General features: G+C 43.6%; 2 protein-coding genes across 2 annotated transcripts in view; both read right to left on the bottom strand.

Moving 5' to 3' along the window:
* Positions 1–997: 997 nt before the first annotated feature.
* LOC139382940 (protein FAM124B) lies at positions 998–17716 on the bottom strand. Its single transcript, XM_071127216.1, has 5 exons — positions 17659–17716; positions 17309–17413; positions 5347–5375; positions 4360–5153; positions 998–2512 (listed from the first exon to the last, which is right to left on the bottom strand). The coding sequence occupies exons 1-5, from the start codon at positions 17664–17666 to the stop codon at positions 1673–1675; spliced, it is 1776 nt and encodes a 591-aa protein (XP_070983317.1). The 5' UTR covers positions 17667–17716; the 3' UTR covers positions 998–1672.
* A 766-nt stretch (positions 17717–18482) lies between these two features.
* Positions 18483–25631, bottom strand: part of LOC139382351 (cullin-3-like) — a 29018-nt gene continuing 21869 nt past the window's right edge. Inside the window, exons 10-16 of the mRNA XM_071126324.1 lie at positions 23830–23937; positions 23336–23460; positions 23089–23185; positions 20923–21057; positions 20444–20630; positions 19610–19755; positions 18483–19492 (exon numbers count right to left, since the gene is read on the bottom strand). Of these exons, the coding sequence (XP_070982425.1) occupies positions 19361–19492; positions 19610–19755; positions 20444–20630; positions 20923–21057; positions 23089–23185; positions 23336–23460; positions 23830–23937 (930 nt within the window). The 3' untranslated portion in view covers positions 18483–19360. The remainder of the gene's footprint in view (positions 19493–19609; positions 19756–20443; positions 20631–20922; positions 21058–23088; positions 23186–23335; positions 23461–23829; positions 23938–25631) is intronic.

Here is a 25631-nt window from a genome sequence, read left to right as displayed (position 1 = left end):
ATTGACTCCAGCCAGCCCTAAGTCACTACTTCATGTGCTTGACATAGGCCTACATCACTTTGTTCTGAGCCAACTTCAACATCGGCTTTGAATGGGGTACCCGGCGGGACATCCCGGTTTCAAAACAGATGCAATCACTTTCACCCACTGCAAACACCACCCACCCGGACCAGCACTAACATCCTCAATACCAAACTCTGCTCACTGTGCTTTTGTCCAACCAATCAATTTGTCCCCGACTCCCTCCGAAGGTGGTCAGGAAGATCTGATCACAATCGGTTATTTTAATAGTCTTACACCAGTCAAAAAATGTGGTCACAATCAGAATGTGGACAAGACCTGTACAGATGTTAGCACCATGTATAAACAGGCCTCAATAGATGATACCCAATGCATCAGTACAAAAGGTATTGGAGTTACATTCCTCATCACGTCTTAAAAACAATCTGAAACAAATGACAGTATATTCCCAAATTAGTGGGAATAGTCAATAATAATTTAGTGATGCATAATGCTGGTTCATAATTGTTTTTAGGAACATGGTTAAACAACAACCATCCTATTTCACAACTCACGTCTTTAAATTCCTTAAATTATTAAGGGATGGTTTCCGGGACACAGATTACGCATAGTTCTGGACTAAAAGGCACTTTTTAGTCCAAGTTTATGCTAATTGGTCTAAGAAATCGGCCTCTAGACGATCAGTTTGGTAAACAGTTATAGACAGCCTTGCAAGGCCTCAAGGTAATGTCAGCCAACACTTTGTTAATAATGTATAGAGTATCATCTCAGACAAGCAGTATCTCTTAGCTCTCTAGTCTTTCGTTGTATTCTAGTCTTCAATCCATCTTTGAAAACACAGATTACAAAAATATGTAGCCTAAACACAGTCCTTGAAACAAGCAGCTTTACGAAAAAGTTTCCCAGAAAATAAATGAATTATCAGCATTTAATGTCTTATCAAAATGTGTCCTTTCAACACAGTGGTTTGGCAAGGTCTACTCAATACAACCAATGGTTTAGTATTGTATTAGAAGATACAAGTCATTGTTGAAATACAATGTGTTAATTCTAGAAAAATAGGATAATGATACTGTACAATACTAACCTCTGAGCCAGGAGTCAGACCTAATAGACAGTGCATTCTTGGGGTAAGGATTTAGTTCACTCAGATACGCTACCATTCCGATGCCACACAGATCAGCTTTCACAGTGCACAGACAACCACATGTATCTACCCACTCACGGCACATATTTGTATCCATTTCTACTTCCACTGGTAATAAAATGCATAGTAGCCTAGTTAGTTATACAATAATTGTGCATCTGAAATCCCTGGGTGTTTCATTTACTATAGGCTTTACCCGTCCTAGCCTAGCTAGTTTGCGTCCAAAAGGGCGCCCTATTCCCTACTGCGCACTACTTTTGACTAGAGCCCACCAGCCCTGCATAGGGGATAGGGTGACATTTTGGACGCAAACCTAGACTGGCATGACGGTCTGAGCACCAGGAAGTTAGGTCCTTTGTGTCTCCCACACCGTAGACCCCCGGGTAAAACAGGCCTATCCAATGAGCTTCCCAGTCTCTCTCTGGAGGCAACATCAAGTTACATTATGTTAGATAGTGACAAAATGTCCTACAACTGCATGCCTGCTTACACTGCAGAAAGGAGTCAGATGAAGAACTCATCTATTGGGTCTATATTGTGTGTGGATGACAGAGCCTTTGCTGCTGGCTTAGCAGGAGTCTGTGGCCCCACAGGCCCTCTGGAGTAGCGCTCACCTGGCGATGCCCAGCTGATAACACCGCTATCCCAGGCTTGTGACCCTGCCTTGCACCCGGGACTGGCAGCTTTGGTAGAGCTGCTCACAACCCAAGTCCTGTGGTGGGGTGGAGGTGTGTGAGCTTCCGGTAGACAGGCACTCAGCTCCCTTGCCAGGCTCTCCAGGGAAGAGGCCCCCACAGCGGCTGGTCTCTCAGAACGCGGCGTCACCGAGACGCCTGTGTCCCTCGAGCTGGTCGCCATGGTGAAGTCTGTGTCCAAGCGCGGGGTCGTTGTCACGGGGACACCCGTGTCCACGTTGGTCTCAGGCTCTTCCTCCTCCTCCAGCAGTAGATGGGAGATGGACAGGGAGGGCCGCGCCGGGGAGGCGGAGCATGAGAGAGGGGAGGATTCGTGGGGGTGGTTAACAGATAGCGTGGCGGGGCTGCTACGCTGAGATGAGTAGCAGGAGCTGCCTGGAGGGGTGCTATAGCAGCTGTCTGAGCCCATGCTCTCCACCCCTCCCCCACACCGCAGACCCCCGGGTAAAACAGGCCTATCCAGGCTTGGGTCGGTGCGTGGCCTGTTCCCTGGACGGGTCACTGGGGTCATCAGGCTGCAGGGCTGCAGGGCGTGGGCTGCTGGCGGGGTGGACACGACGCTCCTCAATAGCCCTCTGGGCGAGATGCTGGGGCAGGTCAGAGGGAAGGCACAGGTCAGGGGTCGCTGAGGCTGCTCTGGGGCTTTCACCTGGGGGACAGAGATTGACAGTCTTAACTTTCTCTAGAAGACTTGAGGTGAAAGGAATGGAAGGTTCAACAATTATGGAGCCCACAGAGACAGGAAAAACAAACCTAAGTTCCAATTAAAGATGCACTATGCAGAAATCGCCCCGCCATTTCCTGGTTGCTAAAATTCTAATAGTTTGCCTAATTTCAGTTTCTGTGACAAAACAACCAAGTACAGTGTAGAGAATCATTGTACTATCTATACCGCTGTGAAATACATTTTCCATAACCAAAAATATTGTATTTGCAGTGATATACAGTGCAGTGATATACAGTGAGCTCCAAAAGTATTGAGACTGTGACATGTTTTGTTGTTTAGGCTCTGTACTGCAGAACTTTGGATTTGAAATGATACAATACCTATGAGGTTAAAGTACAGATTGTCAGCTTTAATTTGAGGGTATTTTCAGCCATATCGGGTGAACCTTTTTGAAAGTATAGCACTTTTTGTACATCATCCCCCCATTTTAGGGAACCAAATGTATTGGAACAAAATCACTTTTATGTATTAAAGTAGTCAAAAATGTTGTATTTGGTCCCATATTCATAGCACGCAATGATTACATCAAGCTTGTGACTCCAAAATTGTTGGATGCATTTGCTGTTTGTTTTGATTATTAATATTGATTATTGCCTGAATCAGTTTGTGATTTCATGCCTGTATTTAAACCTGCTAATTGATGATTGGTTAATAATGGTACGGTCCATATTGAGGGTAGGGTATTTAAGCCTTGTCCCCTCCCTAGGCCAGGGAGGGGACAGGTGATATAGAGACATGGGTTGTTTGAGCGCAACCTTTTATTTGGTTTATCCCCAGTTTATGTTCCTCTTGCAACTTCGTTTGTTACTTCCTTTTGGAAAGTTTTCTATTGGCCACAAAATAATCTGAAACCCAACCAAAACCAAGAGCAAATGCATCCAACAAGCTTGATGTAATCATTGCTCACTCTGAATATGGGACCAAATACTACACTTTTGACTAATTTAATACACCTAAGTCTCCTAAAATGGGGGAACCATGTTCAAAAAGTTCTGTAATTTCTAAACGGTTCATCCGAATATGGATGAAAATATCCTGGTCATTGTATCATTTCAAATCCAAAGTGCTGGAGTACAGAGCCAAAACAACAACAAATGTGTCACTGTCCCAATACTTCTGGAGCTCGCTGCATCTCTGTGCTGCACACAGACTGCATTTACATTATTTTGCTCTTTATCCTGATGGTTTTACAAGACAATCAGCCTGAATGCAGAACAGTAGTCTCACTGTAACTAAAAGATAATCATAGAGTAACTTCATCCAGCGTTACACGTTTTCAAGAGGAGGCTGGTGGGAGGAAATATAGGAGGGGCTCATTGTAAAGGCTGGAATTTTATCAACGAAACGGAGTCAAACACATTGTTTCCATTTGTTTGATACCATTCCAGCCCGTCCTCATAGCTCCTCCCACCAGCCGCCTCTGGTGTTTTCACAGCCATAGAGAATTGCTTCCAATCGCTCCTCAGGGGGCAGAAACCACAGAGGTTTCACATAGCAGCTAAACATTTACCACAACTCTAAACCCAAACATATTTCCATCTCGAGAAGCAACTGGGCTTCACACGTCTCATCATTTAAATGTAGGGAAAGAAATGCAGCAAGACGACGCAATGTGGCGAAGGTAAGACAAAAGGCATTACATAAAATACACGGTAGCTTATTTCCATCTATATATTACTGGCACCATCTCTGACCACAGATCCGCACAGGAGTCTGAATAAAAGTATTGTAGTGCAATATAGGAAATAGTGTCATGTCAATTAAAATACCTGGAAGAGTATCTTGTTCCCGTCCAGGTCTTCGGTCTGCCAGCGTGTGGCGCTGATGGGCGTGCACGGATTGGGCAGCAGGGGCACGAGCTGACCCATCTCCTCTACCCTGAACTGCAGCACAGCTGAGTTGCAGGCCTCCACCCTGACCCCTGGGGAGAGCTGTTTGAGAGCCAGCTGCAGACACAGCCCCGGTTCCGTGTAGAGCGTAAACCAACAGAACCCAGTCTTCTGCTCCTCCACCTGCCTCTGCAGCACTGTCTCATAAAGCCGCACCGCGTCGTCAAAGTTATCGTAGCTGCTGTAGAGCGTCACCCGCAGCATCTCCCCGCCGCAGTGCACCGGGCGCACCCCCCACACAGGCATCCCCGTGCCCAGGCTGTAGAAGTCTCGGCTGGGCAGGAGGTAGGGCCGGAGCAGGGCATTGGCCGGGGAGGTGGAGGAGGTAATGTGGACGCCCCCGGTCCTCCCACCGCAGCTCTCCGTGTGGTGGTACTGCCAGGGTGGGCGCTGTAGGAAGTCCAGCACCCGGAGGATGCGCTCCTCGCCATAGGCCTCATGGAGGAAGACAGTCACAGCCAGGGAGGGGTACCCGGCCACGGGGCACAAGCGGGAGCGGGCATAGTCGCGGAGGGGGCAGGCCCGTTCAGAGACATGGAAGAGGCGCAGGCTGGGGCACACCCAGCGGAGGAGGCGGTCCAGGGTGTGCTGCAGCAGGAGCGAGTCCCCAGGGTTGGCCAGCAGGTGCATGCTCATCATCAGGGGCTCCTGGACCCGACTGGCCAGTAGCTCACCTGACAACACAGCCACAGAGGAACAAGGTTAGGGAGGTATGAACCAAGACATGAGGATCACAGTGAAACTGAGGGAAAACCCTTCCACTGACATTACAGAATAAGACAGTCAGTTTGAACAGAATATTGTCTGTATCAGAAGAGACACCAACAAAGTACATGTGCAACTGAAATATAAATGGTTAATACTTACTGCTTGATGTCATCTTACTGCAATCAGATCTAGAAAATAAGTGAGTGGCAGACAATTATAAAGACAATTCCAAAAACACATAATGGAAAAACAAATCAATAAGCCATTGTTTTACCACGCGCTAAAAATACATCTTTGTACCATAATCTGTTCAGAAGTAAATGATCTAGGAGCCAGCTACCCCTCATGCTTGAAATCAAATGTAGGCACCATGGCAGCTAGGAACATGCAGAGAAGAGTCATTATAGCCAGGAAGTAAAGCCGCACTGGATTTTGTTGTTGTTGCATTAAAACACGATTTTAAATGTATTTTTGGAAGGGCTCTTCTCACTACATACATCTCTTGGTAGTCAGGAGCCATTTAATATATTTTTTCATTCATTTTCATCTTCCCCATTTACATCTTATAGCAAACCTATATTCTTGGCAGCCCTAGTGTGATGGAGAGGAATGGCAGAGCAGACAATCATATAACCCTAAATAATTTGATGTGCAACTTGTAATTACAATTAATATAGCGGGAAAAAAAATATCCTTGTCTCATCGCGAACTAGCGACTCCTGTGGCGGGCTGGGCGCACTGCGCGCTAACCAGGTCGCCAGGTGCACGGCGTTTCCTCCAACACATTAGTGCGGCTTGCTTCCGGGTTGGATGCGCGCTGTGTTAAGAAGCAGTGCGGCTTGGTTGGGTTGTGTTTCGGAGGACGCATGGCTTTCGACCTTCGTCTCTCCCGAGCCCGTAGTGATAGCGATGAGACAAGATAGTAGTTACTAACAATTGGATACCGCGAAATTGGGGAGAAAAGGGGGTAAAAAAATAATAATGTATAGGCTATTACATAACACTGGAGTGGCCTATTTTTTTCTTCACGGAATCTAAACTGATTGGATCCCCTTCACGTACTGAAAAAATGCGCTATACAGCGCAAAGTTCGCCACAATTACAAGCCCAGACCACCACTGCTTTGATCTCCCATCAGGTCATAGAAATTAGACAATTAAAATGGCGCACAGTGTTTTCTGTTTTGTTTAGGCCTATGTGATGTGTGAGAAATGCTAAGATTTCCTCTTGTACGGCAAACATAAATCGGAAGTTTTCCCTTTTCCATTATACGAACATCAAAATCAAATTATTTTTTTTGTCAAGTCGGTTAGGACATCTACTTTGTGCATGACAAGTCATTTTTCCAACAATTGTTTACAGACAGATTATTTCACTGTATCACAATTCCAGTGGGTCAAAAGTTTACATACACTAAGTTGACTGCCTTTAAACAGCTTGGAAAATTCCAGAAAATGTCATGGCTTTAGAAGCTTCTGATAGGCTAATTGACATCATTTGAGTCAATTGGAGGTGTACCTGTGGATGTATTTCAAGGCCTACCTTCAAACTCAGTGCCTCTTTGCTTGACTTCATGGGAAAATCAAAAGAAAATCAGCCAAGACCTCAGAAAATAAATTGTAGACCCCCCCCCCCAAGTCTGGTTTGACCTTGGGAGCAATTTCCAAATGCCTGAAGGTACCACGTTAATCTGTACAAACAATAGTACGCAAGTATAAACACCATGGGACGACGCAGCCATCCTACCGCTCAGGAAGGAGACGTGTTCTGTCTACTAGCGATGAATGTACTATGGTGCAAAAAGTGCCAATCAATCTCAGAACAACAGCAAAGGACCTTGTGAAGATGCTGGAGGAAACAGGTACAAAAGTATATATAGCCACAGTAAAACAAGTCCCATATCGACAACCTAAAAGGCAACTCAGCAAGGAAGAAGACACTGCTCCAAAACAGCCATAAAAAAAAGCCAGTTTGCAACTACACATGGGGACAAAGATCATACTTTTTGGAGAAATGTCTTCTGGTCCGATGAAACAAAAATAGAACTGTTCGGCCATAATGACCATCATTATGTTTGGAGGAAAAAGGGGGAGGCTTACAAGCCGAAGAACACCATCCCAACCGTGAAGCACGGGGGTGGCAGCATCATGTTGTGGGGGTGCTTTGCTGCAGGAGGGACTGGTGCACTTCTCAAAATAGATGGCGTCATGAGGATGGAAAATTATGTGGATATATTGAAGCAACATCAAGATATTAGTCAGGAAGTTAAAGCTTGGTCGTAAAATGGGTCTTCCAAATGGACAATGACCCCAAGCATACTTCCAAAATTGTGGCAAAATGGCTTAAGGACAACAAAGTCAGGGTATTGGAGTGGCCATCACAAAGCCCTGACCTCAATCCTATACAACATCTGTGGGAAGAACTGAAAAAGTGTGTGCAAGCAAGGAGGCCTTACAAACCTGACTCTGTTACACCAGCTCTGTCAGGAGGAATGGGCCAAAATTCACCCAACGTATTGTGGGAAGCTTGTGGAAGGCTACCCGAAACATTTGACCCAAGTTAATAACAGCTTCCACCCCTAAGCCCATAAGACTGCTAAACAGCTAATCAAATGGCTACTACCCCCCCTGCTACTCGTGGTTTATTATCTATGCATAGTCACTTTACCCTTACCTTCATGTACATATTACCTCGACTAGCCTGTACCAACCCACATTGACTCGAATCCGGACCCCCTGTATATAGAGTTGAAGTTGGAAGTTTACATACACCTTAGCTAAATACATTTAAACTCAGTTTTTCACAATTCCTGGCATTTAATCCTAATAAAAAATCCCTGTTTTAGGTGAATTAGGATCACCACTTTATTTTAAGAATGTGAAATGCCAGAATAATATTAGTGATTTATTTCAGCTTTTATTTCTTTCATCACATTCCCAGTGGGTCAGAAGTTTGTATAAACTCAATTAGCCTCTACAGGATGGGTGTCCCTATATCGGGACGGTTGCGCTAACATGCGCTAAGGTGATTAGCATGACAGTCTCAAAGTCAACAGTGAAGAGGCGATTCCGGGATGCTGGCCTTCTAGGCAGAGTTCCTCTGTCCAGTGTGTTCTTTTGCCCATCTTAAATTTATTTTTATTGGCCAGTCTAGCCATTTTGAGCCTGTAATCAAACCGACAAATGCTGATGCTCCAGATACTCATCTAGTCCAAAGAAGGCAAGTTTTATTACTTCTTTTAAAATCAGCACAACAGCTTTCAGCTGTGCTAACATCATTGCAAAAAATGTTTTCTAATGATCAATTAGCCTTTTAAAATGATAAACTTGGATTAGCTAACACAACGTTCCATTGGAACACAGGAGTGATGGTTGCTGATAATTCCATTTTAAAAAATCTGCCGTTTCCAGCTACAATAGTCATTTACAACATTAACAATGTCAACACTTTTTTCTTTCAAAAACAAGGACATTTCTGAGTGACCCCAAACTTCTGAACGGTAGTGTACTTACATCCTGAGGGTCCAGGAGATAAAATGTAGCATAGTTTTTGTTTGATCAAATCCATTTTTATATTCAAAATGTAGGAGCTGGGTTCTACAGATTGAACCCCTGCTGTCTCTGGCTCCACACCCACGCCTGGCCATCTAGACGTGTGAAAAGGTAGCTTATACACTAATGATCCATCATGTTTGACATTCCTGTGAGTGTGTAAACTTAAATTGTGTATTACCATATAATTTTTGTATGTTCTCTATAGTTATGTATTTGAAAATATATATATATTAAATTGACCAATTCAGCACATTTGGGTAGAATTTATATTAAATATTATCCAGTATTGCCATGCTTCGCTGGATCAATCTGAAACATTGCACACACTGTGTGGCCAAAATCAAAATAGCGGCTAAACTGCAATAATACATTTATGGCCTTTCTGGACGACGCATTTATTTTGTTTGTATCATCTTTTACCAGATCTAATATGTTATATTCTCCTACATTAATTTCACACACCATTTGAAAGGAAACAACACTTTGAAGTATCAAGAATGTGCATATCCTTGCTTCAGGTCCTGAGATACAGGCAGTTAGATTTGGGTATGTCAATTTAGGCGAAAATTGAAAAAAGGGGTATGATCCTTAAGAGGTTGAAGCCTTTTGTAACTAGAGTTGGCACTCCGGTACCCCTTGCCGTGCAGTAGCAGAGAGAACAGTCTATGACTAGGGTGGCTGGAGTCTTTTTAGGGCCTTCTTCTGACACCGCCTGGTATAGAGGTTATGGATGGCAGGAAGCTTGGCCATTCCTGAGGGGAATAGGCCCTCTTCATGACCGTCTTGTTGTGTTTGGACCATGTTAGTTTGTTGGTGATGTGGACACCAAGGAACTTGAAGCTCTCAAACTGCTCCACTTCAGCCCCATCAATGATAATGGGGGCTTGCTCGCCCCTGCTTTTCCTGTAGTCCATGATAATCTCCTTTGTCTTAATCACATTGAGGGAGAGGTTGTTGTCCTGGCACAACACTGCCAGGTCCCTGACCACCTCCCTATAAGCGGTCTCATCGTTGTAGGTGATCAGGCCTACCACCGTTGTGTCGTCGGCAAACTTGATGGTGTTGGAGTCATGCTTGGCCATGCAGTCATGGCCCCCTGTGTTGAGGATCAGTGTGGAAGATGTCTTGTTGCCTACCCTTACCACCTGAGGAAGGCCCGTCAGGAAGGATCCAAATGCAGAGGGATGTCTAGTCCCAGGGTCCTTAGCTTGGTGATGTGTTTTGAGGGCACTATGGTGTTGAACGCTGAGCTGTAGTGAACGAACAGCATTTATTTATTTTTTTGACCCCTATATCGTGGTATCCAAATGGGTAGTTACAGCCTTGTCCCATCGCTGCAACTTCCGTATGGACTCAGGAGAGGCAAAGGTTGAGAGCCGTGCGTCCTCCGAAACACAATGCCCGCTTAACCCGGAAGCCAGCCGCACCAATGTGTCGGAGGAAACAATGTACACCTGGCGACTGTGTCAGCGTGCATTGCGCCTGGCCCGCCACAGGAGTCACTAGAGCGCGATGGGACAAGAACATCCTTGCCGGCCAAACCCTCCCCCTAACCCGGGCGACGCTGGGCCAATTGTGCCCCATGGGTCTCCCGGTCGCGGCTGGCTGAGACAGAACCTCGACTTGAACCAGAATCTCTAGTGGCACAGCTAGCACTGCGATGCAGTGCCTTAGATCACTGTGCCACTCGGGAGGCCATCAATGAACAGCATTCTCACGTATGTGTTCTTTTTGTCCAGGTGGGAAAGGGCAGTGTGGAGTGCAATAGAGATTGCGTCATCTGTGGATCTGTTGAGGCAATATGCAAACTGGAGTAGGTCTAAGGTTTCTGGGATGATGGTGTTGATGTGAGCCATGACCAACCTTTCAAAGCACTTCATGGCTACACGTGCACTCCTTAAATAGGCCTACCTCCTTTCTGCATCGGGACTCGGGCCTCATGTCCAGGGTGAAAAATCTACTTTTGAAAAGTAGCATGCTCAGATTCTCAGACAATTCTTGGTAAACTGCGATTTTTGTTGCAAACAAGACTCACTAGTTTGGCATTAGAGAAATAAAGTATGATGAATATATTTTAATAGAGTAGGTAGGCCTATTAATTAGGGATGCACCAACATGACGCAGTCTCTATTGCACTCCACACTGCACTTTCCCACCTGGACAAAAAGAACACCTACGTGAGAATGCTGTGGACTGTTCCCAAGAGAGCAAAGGTAACTGAACTAAATGACTATTGCCCTGTAGCAGTCACTTCTGTCATCATGAAGTGCTTTGAGAGACTCGTCAAGGATCATCTCCATCCTACCGGATACCCTAGAACCACTCCAATAGATCCACAGACGATGTAATCGCCAATACACTGCCCTTTTCCATCTGGACAAGAGGAATACCTATGTAAGAATGCTGTTCATTGACTACAGCTCAGCATTCAACACCATAGTTCCCTCCAAGCTCATCATTGAGCTTGAGGCACTGGGTCTCGAACCCACCCTGTGCAACTGGGTCCTGGACTTTGACGGGCTGCCCCCAGGTGGTGAAGGTAGGAAACAACATCTCCACCCCGCTGCTCCTCAAGAGTCCCCACAAGGGTGCTTTCTCAGCCCTCTCCTGTGCTCCCTGTTCACCCATGACTGCGTGGCCATGCACGCCTCCAACTCAATCATCAAGTTTGCAGACGACACTACAATGGTAGGCTTGATTACCAAAAACAACAAAACAGCCTATATGGAGGAGGTGGGGGCCCTCGGAGTGTGATGTCAGGAAAAAAACTCACTCAATATCAACAAAACAAAGGAGATGATTGTGGACTTCGGGAAACAGCAGAGGGAGCACCCCCCTATCCACATTGACGGGACAGTAGTGAAGGTGGAAAGTTAAGTTCCTCTGTGTACACATCACGGACAAACTGAAATGGTCCACCCACACAGACAGCGTGGTGAAGGAGGCTGAAGAAGTTTGGCTTGTCACCTAAAACTTCTACAGATACACAATCGAGAGCATCCTGTCGAGCTGTATCACAGCCTGGTACGGCAACTGCACAGCCTTCAACCGCAAGGCTCTCCAGAAGGTAGTGCGGTCTGCACAATGCATCACCGGGGGCAAACTACCTGCCCTCCAGGACACCTACAGCACCCGATGCCACAGGAAGGCCAAAAATATCATCAAGGACAACAACCACCACTGCCTGTTCACCCCGCTATCATCCAGAAGGCGAGGTCAGTACAGGTGCATCAAAGCTGGGACCGAGAGACTGAAAAACAGCTTCTATCTTACAGCAATCACTAACACAGAGGCTGCTTCAAACATACAGACTCATATCACTGACCACTTTAATAAATGGTATCACTAGTCACTTTAAATAATGCCACTTTAATAATGTTTACATATCCTACATTACTCATATGTATAAACTGTATTTTATACCATCTATTGCATCTTGCCTGTGCCGCACAGCCATCACACATCCATATATGTACATATTCTTATTCCATCCCCTTACACACACAATGTAAGGCAATCATTGTGAATTTGTTAGATATTACTGCACTGCCGGAACTAGAAGCACAAGCATTTCGCTACACTCACATTAACATATGCTAACAATGTGTATGTGACAGATACAATTTTTTATTTGAATTTGACTGTGCTCTGAAACTATACAGCACAAGATGCTAGCAGAGAAGGATCTAACATTCAGAAAGGCATGTGAGATTGCATTGTCAATGGAGTTAACTCCCTGGTGTTCTTGGAATATTCAGGGAAAGCAAGAGGCTCAAGTCATGTAAATGCAGTGAATACAGTTTACACTACTTCCAATGGCAAGAATTTGGATGGAAAGGATTTGGACATGCAGTTAGACAGGGGCCGCTGTTTCTCTGGTCTCAGGAGTGTGTTACCATTGCTCTGTCTCACCTGTAGTTAAAGAAACCTGTAACTGCGTTGACTACCTAATCAGGTTAGAACATTCCTTCGCTAGGGTATGTTAAAGAGCCAGTGTAGTATTAAAAACAAAATGCGACTTTGCCATTAGTAATTGTCAAAAGGAGACAGACCTGCACTGATGGGCCGTAACTGGCTAGAGAAAAGTTGAACTGGCAGAACATGTTTTCAGTGGAGAAGGCTGTGACAGCCAGACCCAGCATTCAAAGCTGTACTACAGAGCCACCTGGTGGTTTTCAGAAGGGACAAATTTCTAAGATATCAAAACAAAAAGGTTATGACGCGTCCTGACACATTTTCCAGAAGGCAAAATCGGTGCCATACTGGCTGTTAGCCAGCCTGCCAGCATAGTGTAGTCAGCTCAGCTATCACCATTGAGACCGTGTCTGTGCCTCGACCTAGGTTGGGCAAAACTAAACATGGTGGTGTTCGCCTTAGCAATCTCACTAGGATAAAGACCACCTCCATTCCTGTTATTATTGAAAGAGATCATGATATCTCACATCTCAAAATAGGGCTACTTAATGTTAGATCCCTTACTTCAAAGGCAATTATAGTCAATGAACTAATCACTGATCATAATCTTGATGTGATTGGCCTGACTGAAACATGGCTTAAGCCTGATGAATTTACTGTGTTAAATGAGGCCTCACCTCCTGGCTACACTAGTGACCATATCCCCCGTGCATCCCGCAAAAGGCGGAGGTGTTGCTAACATTTACGATAGCAAATTTCAATTTACAAAAAAAAAAATTCCTTGATGTCCTTCCAGATCCCCTCTGTCTACCCAAGGACGCCAGAGGACAAAAATCAGTTAACCACCTAACTGAGGAACTCAATTTAACCTTGCGCAATACCCTAGATGCAGTTGCACCCCTAAAAACTAAAAACATTTCTCATAAGAAACTAGCTCCCTGGTACACAGAAAATACCCGAGCTCTGAAGCAAGCTTCCAGAAAATTGGAACGGAAATGGCGCCACACCAAACTGGAAGTCTTCCGACTAGCTTGGAAAGACAGTACTGTGCAGTACCAAAGAGCCCTTACTGCTGCTCGATCATCCTATTTTTCTAACTTAATTGAGGAAAATAAGAACAATCCGAAATTCCTTTTTGATACTGTCGCAAAGCGACTTTCACTTTAGCAGTGATAAATTCATGAACTTCTTTGATGAAAATATTATGATTATTAGAAAGCAAATTACAGACTCCTCCTTAAATCTGTGTATTCCTTCAAAGCTCAGTTGTCCTGAGTCTGCACAACTCTGCCAGGACCTAGGATCAAGAGAGACGCTCAAGTGTTTTAGTACTATATCTCTTGACACAATGATGAAAATAATCATGGCCTCTAAACCTTCAAGCTGCATACTGGACCCTATTCCAACTAAACTACTGAAAGAGCTGCTTCCTGTGCTTGGCCCTCCTATGTTGAACATAATAAACGTCTCTCTATCCACCGGATGTGTACCAAACTCACTAAAAGTGGCAGTATTAAAGCCTCTCTTGAAAAAGCCAAACCTTGACCCAGAAAATATAAAAAACTATCGGCCTATATCGAATCTTCCATTCCTCTCAAAAATTTTAGAAAAGGCTGTTGCGCAACAACTCACTGCCTTCCTGAAGACAAACAATGTATGCGAAATGCTTCAGTCTGGTTTTAGACCCCATCATAGCACTGAGACGGCACTTGTGAAGGTGGTAAATTACATTTTAATGGCATCGGACCGAGGCTCTGCATCTGTCCTCGTGCTCCTAGACCTTAGTGCTGCTTTTGATACCATCGATCACCACATTCTTTTGGAGAGATTGGAAACCCAAATTGGTCTACACGGACAAGTTCTGGCCTGGTTTAGATCTTATCTGTCAGAAAGATATCATTTTGTCTCTGTGAATGGTTTGTCCTCTGACAAATCAACTGTAAATTTCGGTGTTCCTCAAGGTTCCGTTTTAGGACCACTATTGTTTTCACTATATATTTTACCTCTTGGGGATGTTATTCGAAAACATAATGTTAACTTTCACTGCTATGCGGATGACACACAGCTGTACATTTCAATGAAACATGGTGAAGCCCCAAAATTGCCCTTGCTAGAAGAATGTGTTTCAGACATAAGGAAGTGGATGGCTGCAAACTTTCTACTTTTAAACTCGGACAAAACAGAGATGCTTGTTCTAGGTCCCAAGAAACAAAGAGATCTTCTGTTGAATCTGATAATTAATCTTAATGGTTGTACAGTCGTCTCAAATAAAACTGTGAAGGACCTCGGCGTTACTCTGGACCCTGATCTCTCTTTTGAAGAACATATCAAGACCATTTCAAGGACAGCTTTTTTCCATCTACGTAACATTGCAAAAATCAGAAACTTTCTGTCCAGAAATGATGCAGAAAAATTAATCCATGCTTTTGTCACTTCTAGGTTAGAGTACTGCAATGCTCTACTTTCCGGCTACCCGGATAAAGCACTAAATAAACTTCAGTTAGTGCTAAATACGGCTGCTAGAATCCTGACTAGAACAAAAAAAAATTTATCATATTACTCCAGTGCTAGCCTCTCTACACTGGCTTCCTGTCAAAGCAAGGGCTGATTTCAAGGTTTTACTGCTAACCTACAAAGCATTACATGGGCTTGCTCCTACCTATCTCTCTGATTTGGTCCTGCCGTACATACCTACACGTACGCTACGGTCACAAGACGCAGGCCTCCTAATTGTCCCTAGAATTTCTAAGCAAACAGCTGGAGGCAGGGCTTTCTCCTATAGAGCTCCATTTTTATGGAACGGTCTGCCTACCCATGTCAGAGACGCAAACTCGGTCTCAACCTTTAAGTCTCCACTGAAGACTCATCTCTTCAGTGGGTCATATGATTGAGTGTAGTCTGGCCCAGGAGTGGGAGGGTGAACGGAAAGGCTCTGGAGCAACGAACCGCCCTTGCTGTCTCTGCCTGGCCGGTTCCCCTCTTTCCACTGGGATTCTCTGCCTCTAACCCTATTACAGGGGTTGAGTCACTGGCTTACTGGGGCTCTCTCATGCCGTCCCTGGAGGGGGTGCATCACCTGAGTGGGTTGATTCACTGATGGGGTCATCCTGTCTGGGTTGGAAACGGACACAGTGACAGTGCGCACCGAGGAAGAGAGGCCACGGACAGAGCTGAAACTTCACTGCTTGACATGTATGATGAAATCCTGGTTGAGACTGAACAACGAAACAGCACAGCAAGTAAGTGAGAGAAATGTTTTGATGATGTTTTACTGGTAATGGGGGAAAAGTAAATGCCAACAAAATAATGTTTTGGTCAGTGTGTGTGTGTTACAACTATTTAACTGTACTAGAATGCTTCAAAGGCCGCAGAAAATTGTAATAGCACCAATTTAATTCCACAAAATTATGCAAATGTCCTATAGACCGATAAGCATAAGCATGACCAACCCTAACCGATTAACGGTTAACAGACATAGGTGATTTTACCACTAATCAGAAAGAAATGATGAGTCATTGAATTGATTTGCCCAATAACCAAGTTAAATGTGTAGTGTAGGGCTATGAATTGGGCAGCTAGTAACCTATTTGCTATTATAAACTGGTTACCAATGTAATTAGAGCAGTAAAAATACATATTTTGTCATACCCCTGATATACCACGGCTGTCAGACAATCAGCATTCAGGGGTCGAACCAACCAGTTTATAATGTGAATTCACACCACACCACCTCGTTATTGCTTAAATATACAACAGGGTTTGGCAACTAGGTTTGACCTCCAGCCAATTTGTTCCTGAGCTTGTCGGTGGCCAGAATATAATTAGCCTATTAGCAATACGGCACCTCGTAGGTTTGTGGTAAATGGCCAATATACCATGGCTAAGGGCTGTTCTTATGCTCGATGCAACGCGGAGTGCTTGGATACCGCCCTTAGCCATGATTTAACCTGTGTTTAACTAGGCAAGTCAGTTAAGAACAAATTATAATTTACAATGATGGCCTTCCAAAAGACCTCCTGCGGGGACAGGGGCTGGGATTAAGAATACATTAAATAAAAATATAGGACAAAACAGACATAAGAGAGACAACACGAATATCTGGCAGCTCCTTCTCTGTACGTTCCTAGCCCATCAGTGTCATCTCGCCGTGGAAACATGCATCTTTCGTTACTATGACAACGGCAATGTGGTGAGTTAGAAGCCCAGCTGGTAACTAAACAGCAACAATCAAGCCAACAGTAAAACAAAAATGCTAGCTAGTTAAGGTTAGTAAACCACATTAAGTTATCTTACTTGTAAGTTGACACAATAAGATTATAAGTGTAACTGTAGCTACCTAGCTAATTTAGACCAGAAAGAGGTTGACCATTTACAATTGCCTGTTTGGGCTGATGTTGCATGCAAAAACGTTCGGCAAGCTATCTTTAGCTATTGAAGCTAGCTAGTGATTCCCACCCACTAAGTTGTATGTGACTCGTTTTAAATTACTAACGTTAGCTAATCACACCGCCTGTAACGTTGATAGAAAACACTGAAGTAGATTTAGGTGGGGAACTTATACTGCACAAAGTGAAATGGTAATGATTCACATCTTGCCAGTACTTGGATACCGCAAACAAATGCTAGCTAGCTAACTAGCTTAAGGAACTTACTCGGCAGTCTCAGCTCCCGAATCCACGTTTTCATCAACGGTTCCGTTGAATAGAATCGATCTTCGTAGCATTGTCCGATAATTGCCACCGGACTTCAATCGAGTCCTATGGAGAGAAGCACATTTTTTTGTAGTGGCCCTAACTTCTAGACTGATGACAAGAATTGACACCGTTCAGTCAGCCCGTTAGCAAAGTCTTTTTTTTTCACGAGCATCGTTCTAGCTGGGACACTGACGTCATCTGCTGTACTGGTACCTTTAGACATAGCTATTTTATACAGGGAGTAGAATGTCATTTAGGAAGTCTGTAAAAAAAAAAAAAGGATAAATAGAAAAGTCGTGTCTACTCACCAGCACATGAATAAATACGTGCAGAGTTGACCAGGATAAATGAAAAATGGGAGAAAGGGCTTAGCCTACTCTAAATGAGGAAAATAATATGCAGAATAGCGCCAGATGGCAGTCGTCTCACCGTCACGTATGAGCAGACAAAGGATAGTCCAGACGGGTTAACTAGACTTTGAGGGGCAAAGGAGGTAATACCACTTCCGTAATGTAAATGAGAATGGAATCCTGAGAAAATGAGGCCATCATCTGTCACATTTCTGTTAAAGAGCATTAACAACCCTGGCACCTATGCCCCATTTTAGCCCTTGTTACATTGCCACATGCTTGATGTGTTCTAGCATGTTTGTAGACATAGGAAATATAATGATTCTAGTTCTGTGGTAGCCATTCTGGAACATTGGAGACTATAATTGGCATCGTCTGTTGGCCACAAATGTCTCATTAATAAATAATGTTTCTAATAATCAACATTGACTTGTCATAGCAGCTGTCTGTATTATTTGTGAGATGCACATTTATCCCATGTCATGTGGCCTCAACCAAATTAATTGCACACTGAGAAATAACATCCACTTGAGGGGATTCAGTAAGAAACATTGCAGTTCTAAAGCAAGTGCAGACTCAAAGTTGGCTGATAGCAATACAAATGGTTATGTTGAATTCCTCTTCATGGCTGCGTAACAGTTTGACTGTGGTTCCCCTTATGCATTAGGCTTAAATTATGGTCAGAGGAGCAGATATTTCACAGTAAAGACAATTTTAGTGTGGCTTTCTCTGCTCTCAGAGAGGAATACACAAGGCAGTTGTGAAACAGGTAGGAGGCAAAATTCCCTTCGTTGTACAATTTATTTTTCTACACTTAATATGATGAAAACTAGGCCCTGTACAGTCCACTTTAGTGAGTACAATTATTTACAATTTATACACATTAAAACATGGTGATAAATTGGTTCCAATTAAAATGCAATAAGAAAAAATTGAACTTCCCTTTGTGATCTGCATTGGGAAGAACCTACAATTCCAAGGAGAGAAATATTTCTGGGCTGACGATCCAATTTTACAATAGGCCCCATTGAAAAAGAAAAAAACATACACCTTGTATAGAGCACTCCATAAGATAAAGCATGCTATCAAGCAACTGCTCCTGTTCTCTGCAAACCAGCAACAACATCCATGTCCTCTTCTCTTTGATTAAAGTCCTAGAGGGGGAAAAAAAGGCCAATAGTGTCTGACAACCTGTACAACCAGCATGGTGCCACGAAAAAACACAAACACATTTACATCAACATTTAAAACGGGAGAAATGTCAAATATTTTCTTCGTCTTTGTGTAGCCAACCCACAGTCGCTTGGTATATGTTTTGTATTATTTTGTTTATGCTAGTTTTCTTTTCCTTTGTTTATTGGGCAGTACTTTTCCTTTGTTTATAAATGCAGTACATTTGATGCATTTCCCACTCTCCGCCCAAATTCTCCCCAAGGCCACATAAGGAACATGAAACTGTAACAAAGCTATATCCAATCCCTCCATTTAGCTAAAATATATTTTAAAAACCTTGTCTTTTTTTTCCAATGAAAAAGGTAAGCTTCCCAGTATCAGACAAACTTCCAAGTTCATACACATAACACAAGACCCCCCCCCCCCCCCCCCCCCCCAAAAAAAAGTATTGTTTATTTTTGTGTCAAGTTTGATTGAATTCACGCCCTTATGCTACATAAGTGTACACTTTGCGATCCTCCGGTGTCCGTGCCAAATATTCCCGCTCAATGAGTCCTTCAATGCGCTTCTTGATGACTACAGGACTGGGGAGGAATCGCGATCGCAATTGCTGGGTGACCTGGAGAGATGGTACAAACACAGACACAATCAGAACCGGATCTTACATCTAATTACTGAGAGGTACAGACAGAAGTACTCCGAAAGACCTCAATGTCATACACTGTATTCCACTGACCTCTGCTACCAACACGTTATGCTGCATCTTCTTTCTAGACTTCATGATGCGGACGATGGCCGCCTCGATCTCGTGCTTCCTATCATCGTCCACTTTCTGCCGCGTTTCCTTCCTCTCCGGGTCCGTCTCTCCTTGCTTAGCGGCGACTAGCGACCAACACAAGGAAACCAGTTTCAGCCAGGCACCTCATATGACAGCTACACGCACAGGACTATATCATTGGGCTCCCAAGTGGCGCAGCGGTCTAAGGCACTGCATCTAAGTACAAGAGGCATCACTACAGTCCCTGATTCATATCCAGGCTGTATCACATCCGGCCGTGATTGGGAGTCCCATAGGGCGGCACACAATTGGCACAGCGTCATCCGGGTTAGGCCGACATTGTAAATAAGACTTTCATCTGTACAAACAATAGTACGCAAGTATAAACCCCATGGGCCCACAGAGCCATCATACCACTCAGGAAGGAGATGCGTACGGTCTCCTAGAGATTAATATACTTTGGTGTTCTTAACCAACTTGCTTAGTTAAATAAAAATAAATTCACGCTACACAGGTAAATCTTTGGCTGGGCTATCCAGACGAGTGGAGATCAGTTGTGTTTTCACTAAAACTATCTGAGGTAGAATCAGAGAAATATAATCTCATTATAATTCTGTGGTTAGAATGACCCTAGAAGGTTGGTATGCATACAGTTCAACGCCATGCTTCAGAAACCAATGTAGAAACAAAATAAATCCTGGTTGTTTTTGTGCCATTTTGGTTTTGCATGCAATAGATCTTTAAATCTGTGTTCTACAAGACCGGTCTGTATGGCTAACTGGGTTTGTCTACCTGTCTGGATCTTGACGCGGTGCAGCTTGGAGGTGAACTGGTCGTTGACGGTGAACACATGACCGTTCTCGATCTCCTTGGACTTGGGCTCCTTGGTGAGGACCCGCTGGGTGGGCTTCCCGCAGGCCAGCGACTGCAGCGCTCGCACTAGCTCCCTCTCTGGGATGTCTGTCTCCTGCTGGATTTCCTACACAGCAGAGTAAGAGATGGGGACAAAGAGGAGAGATGGAGATGAGGCAGAGGGATCCTTTGATCCATGACTGCACTATGCTGAAACCAAAGAATAAATTGTTTTTTTAGAGAAACAAGAGTGTCTAACTTTTTCAGTTCAATATAACTTTATTTATTCCCTCAGGGAAAGACATTACCAGACCACAAACTTGAACATCCTGCACATATAATAAAGATATCACTTTGCCCAAATACCTTACAAACTTGACTTTATTCTGATGTGCTACGCATTCAATTAGCGGCTGTACCTCAAACATGGACTTCTCCCGGTTGTTGAAGATCATGAGTATTGTCATCTGGAAGGTGGACACCTGCAGTATGTGCTTCCTGGTGTTGGAGCCTGTTACTTGGGCACCGCCCACCCCCACCTCCAAGCCGTCCTCCTGGGAGGAGAGGAGAGGTCACAACCAGCCGGCCGCCTTCAGGTAACTCAGTCACACAGGAGTAATCAATGTAGCCTCTGTTCAATCACTGACTATGTCATGCTTATATAAACACATACAGTTGAAGTCGGAAGTTTACATACATACATACATACATACATACTGTGACGGCCCTGAATTTTTCTGAACCGTCTCAGTGCAGCTCCTTCCAATAGGGCGCTTTCCCTTTAATTCCCAATTAAATAGCCAGCATCAGCTGCGCAAAAGTGGGGTTGTGATGGAGACGTGAATGAGGATGTGTTCAACCCTCAGTTCCCGACGCTTCTCTATTCCGCTGTTTTGTAGCCTAAGAGAGTTTTACCCAGGATCGGATCCACTCTTTGCGTCCGTGGACTACACCTCTCCGTTCTTCGTGGCCTTTCTCCGCTGGAGATCTATTGGCGGATTGGATTGTCTGACTACCACCTTTTTGTATACGTTATTTCATTTGTTTTGATATGATGTATACCGTGATGACTTATGTCGTTAGTTGTAGTTGAGGAATTAGTAAGAGTTGATACGCTTTAAAGTTCTGTGGTAAAATAACTGTTATATTGATTGTATGATTAATACTGGGTTTACGCTACACTTGAATGAATGGACAAACATTGCGTGACAAAGGTCACTTGAGTTACCTGAACTCCTTTACCGGGCTGGACTCTTTTTAGGCCCGAGGTACAGGACATTTCTGGAAGAACCAGAACTCATTGTGATATTATTATGTGTGTGTAATCATTGATGTTGCTAATACAACCCACGCAAAATAATATAGTTGTTTTTGAAGTTCTTTCCAATGTTTTAAGGGTTTATGAAAAGTTTATTTCCATCCTGACTTTTACATAAGTCCTTTGTAGTGGTGTAGACTTAACGGACCAGATGGGACGCATTCCCTCCCAAACCAAAAGGAGAAACCAATATTTTCTCTGGTAGGCACAACCTACCTGGCACCCCTATAAATAATAACCTCAAGTCTAAACTGTTACAATACATACATACATACATACATACATACATACAAGTAAGATCTTTGTCCCCATGTGCAGTTGCAAACCGTAGTCTGGCTTTTTTATGGAGGTTTTGGAGCAGTGGTTTCTTCATTGCTGAGCGGCCTTTCAGGTTATGTCGATATAGGACTCGTTTTACTGTGGATATAGATACTTTTGTACCCGTTTCCTCCAGCATCTCCACAAGGTCCTTTGTTGTTGTTCTGGGATTGATTTGTACTTTTCGCACCAAAGTATATTAATCTCTAGGAGACAGAACGCATCTCCTTCCTGAGTGGTATGATGGCTCTGTGGGCCCATGGGGTTTATACTTGCGTACTATTGTTTGTACAGATGAACGTGGTACCTTCAGGAGTTTGGAAATTGTTCCCAAGCATGAACTAGACTTGTCGGTCTTCAATTTTTGTTTTGAGGTCTTGGCTGATTTCTTTTGATTTTCCCATGATGTCAAGCAAAGAGGCACTGAGTTTGAAGGTAGGCCTTGAAATACATCCACAGGTACACCTCCAATTGACTCAAATGATGTCAATTAGCCTATCAGAAGCTTCTAAAGCCATGACATCATTTTCTGGAATTTTACAAGCTGTTTAAAGGCAGTCAACTTAGTGTATGTAAACTTTTGACCCACTGGAATTGTGATACAGTGAATTATAAGTGAAATAATCTGTCTGTAAACAATTGTTGGAAAAATGACTTGTCATGCACAAAGTAGATGTCCTAACCAACTTGCCAAAACTATAGTTTGTTAACAAGAAATGTGTGGAGTGGTTGAATAACTAGTTTTAATGACTCCAACCTAAGTGTATGTAAACTTCTGACTTCAACTGTAGCCCCCCCACACATCAATGTTCATGCCATATTCAAAGGCAAGTACAGCCTTCATACACCTGCTGTTATCAAGGCCTGATGTTGACATTAGTGGTGTGTGTGTGTGTGCGTGCATCAGTCTGTATACCTGCCAGCCAGTCAAAGGCTGTCCCCTGCATACCTTTTTGATTGGCCCGTAGAAGGTGGCATTGAGGTCTGCAGAGCCCATGTGATGCTGCAATGTAAGCTGCCTGCCGCTGTGTTTTGCCAGATAAAATCTATGGCCACAAAATCAGAAGACAGTCACACACTACAGCATTAAAGATAAACACAGACAAAGGACAGCACCCCGCTTCAACAACCTGCAGCAGAGAACTACATGGCCTCTGCTATGCAAAGTAAATGAGATACAGAGGAGATAGACAAACCTTCTAAAGACTTCAAATGCATGTCGAGGAGAAGGGGGGATATTACATTTGGGCGTGGCGGACTGCGTTGGCCAGTAACCTGTCGTCAAAACCCTCACTGTGAGATCGACTCCACCCAACGACACCTGGGGATGGAAGTTAGATCTACGTCTTTCACTGAGGTTCCCAATTGTCAGAATGACCATCAAAAGCTCCATAAGATGTGCTCTTCGCTTTGAGAGAGCTAGGTTAAATAGAGAGCAATAGTAATGGCTTCTTTGGACAAAGCCTATGGGAAAATGAATGGAGTTTTTGATAAATGCCAAAAATATGGTCTGTAGTAAAGACAGGCTTAGGTGATCTTATATGTTTTGTCCCAAAACCCTATTCTTTCCCCATAGGAATGGCTGAACGAACCAGAGGTAACTCATTTCAATTTTTTTAGGACTACAAGCTGGCGAGCTCTATGTTCCCCAGAACCAACACTGGACTGGTTCTGTGAGTGGGTGTCTCACCGCCGTTGACTGTAGATGTTGGCGGAACTCGTCCATGGTTGTGTTTGAGATGCTCATGTCTCGGAACATGCCTTCTAGTTTGGAGGTGAACTGGCAACCACACTCCGTCTGGCCAGGGGAACCAGAGAAAGAGGAAGAGAGAGAGATACGGGATGATACAGATCTATTAAACAACACTTCACTCGCACTATCGTTTCTGTCACACTGACTCTTCACTCAGCTGAGCTGTAGTTCAACATACAGTTTGGTGTAAAGTACTTAAGTAGTACTTGAAAGTATGTTTTACTTAAGTATTTTTTGGGGATATCTGTACTTCACTATTTCTATTTTTGACAACTTTTAATTTTACTTCACTACATTCCTAAAATAAATAATGTACTTTTCACTCCATACATTTTCCCTGAACCCCAAAAGTACTTTGTACATTTCGAATGCTTAGCAGCACAGAAAAATGGTGCAATTCACGCACTTATCAAGAGACCATCCCTGGTCATCCCTACTGCCTCTGACCTGGCGGACTCACGAAACACAAATGCTTTATTTATGAATGATGTCCGAGTGTGCCCCTGGCTATCCATAAATTTAAAAAACCAAGAAAATGGTGACGTCTGGTTTGCTTAACCTAAGGAATTCTAAATTATTTGTACTTCTACTTTTGATACTTAAGTATATTTAAAGCCAAATACTTGTACTCAAGTAGTATTTTACTGAGTGACATAACTAAAGTAAAAGTATAACAATTGGGTACTTTTTCCACCACTGGTGCAGTTCAAGTTAAAAATATATTGCATTGTGTAAAGTACCAGAACTGGGATCAAAATACAATTTAATAATCATTTAAAATATTTTAGCTTTGCAATTGAACCAAATCAAAAATAACCAAAAGTGCAAACCCCGCCCACATGGCAGGCTAACGCAAATACTCAAAGTATTTGAAATAGTATTTGAACATAGTTCTGGCATATACTTATATTGCAAATCTTAAGGTATTGAAGGTGCTACAACACAATGCATTCGGAAAGTATTCAGACCCCTCGACTTTTTCCACATTTTGTTACGTTAAAGCCTTATTCTAAAATGGATTTTCTCATCAATCTACACACAGTACCTCATCATAAGGTGAAAACAGGTTTTTAGAAATAGTTGCAAATGTATTAATTCTAAGAAAACAGATACCTTATTTCCATAAGTATTCAGACCCTTTGCAATGAGACTCGAAATTGAGCTCAGGTGCATCCTGTTTCCATTGATCCTCCTTGAGATGTTTCTACAACTTGATTGGAGACCACCTGTAGTAAATTCAATTGATTGGACATGATTTTGAAAGACCTGTCTATATAAGGTCTCACAGTTGACAGTGCACGTCAGAGCAAAAACCAAGCCACGAGGTCGAAGGAATTGTCCGTAGAGCTACGAGACAGGATTGTGTCGAGGCACAAATCTGGGGAAGTTTACCAAAAAAATGCATTGAAGGTTCCCAAGAACACAGTGGCCTCCATCATTCTTAAAATGGAAGAAGTTTGGAACCACCAAGACTCTTCCTAGAGCTGGCCGCCAGGCAATCGGTGGAGAAGGGCCTTGGTCAGGGAGGTGACCAAGAACCCAATGGTCACTGACAACCATCTCTGTAGTACTCCAGCAATCAGGCCTTTGTGGTAGAGTAGCCAGACAGAAGCCACTCCTCAGTAAAAGGCATATGACAGCCCGCTTGGAGTTGCCAAAAGGCATCTAAAGTACTCAGACCATGAGAAACAAGATTCTCTTGTCTGATGAAACCAAGATCGAACTCTTTGGCCTGAATG

The sequence above is a fragment of the Oncorhynchus clarkii genome, chromosome 24 (genome assembly GCF_045791955.1).
Source record: "Oncorhynchus clarkii lewisi isolate Uvic-CL-2024 chromosome 24, UVic_Ocla_1.0, whole genome shotgun sequence".
In the NCBI taxonomy this organism is placed as follows: domain Eukaryota; kingdom Metazoa; phylum Chordata; class Actinopteri; order Salmoniformes; family Salmonidae; genus Oncorhynchus; species Oncorhynchus clarkii.
The sequence above is the reverse complement of the archived record's forward strand: the minus strand, read 5'-3'. Positions and strand labels throughout refer to the sequence as shown.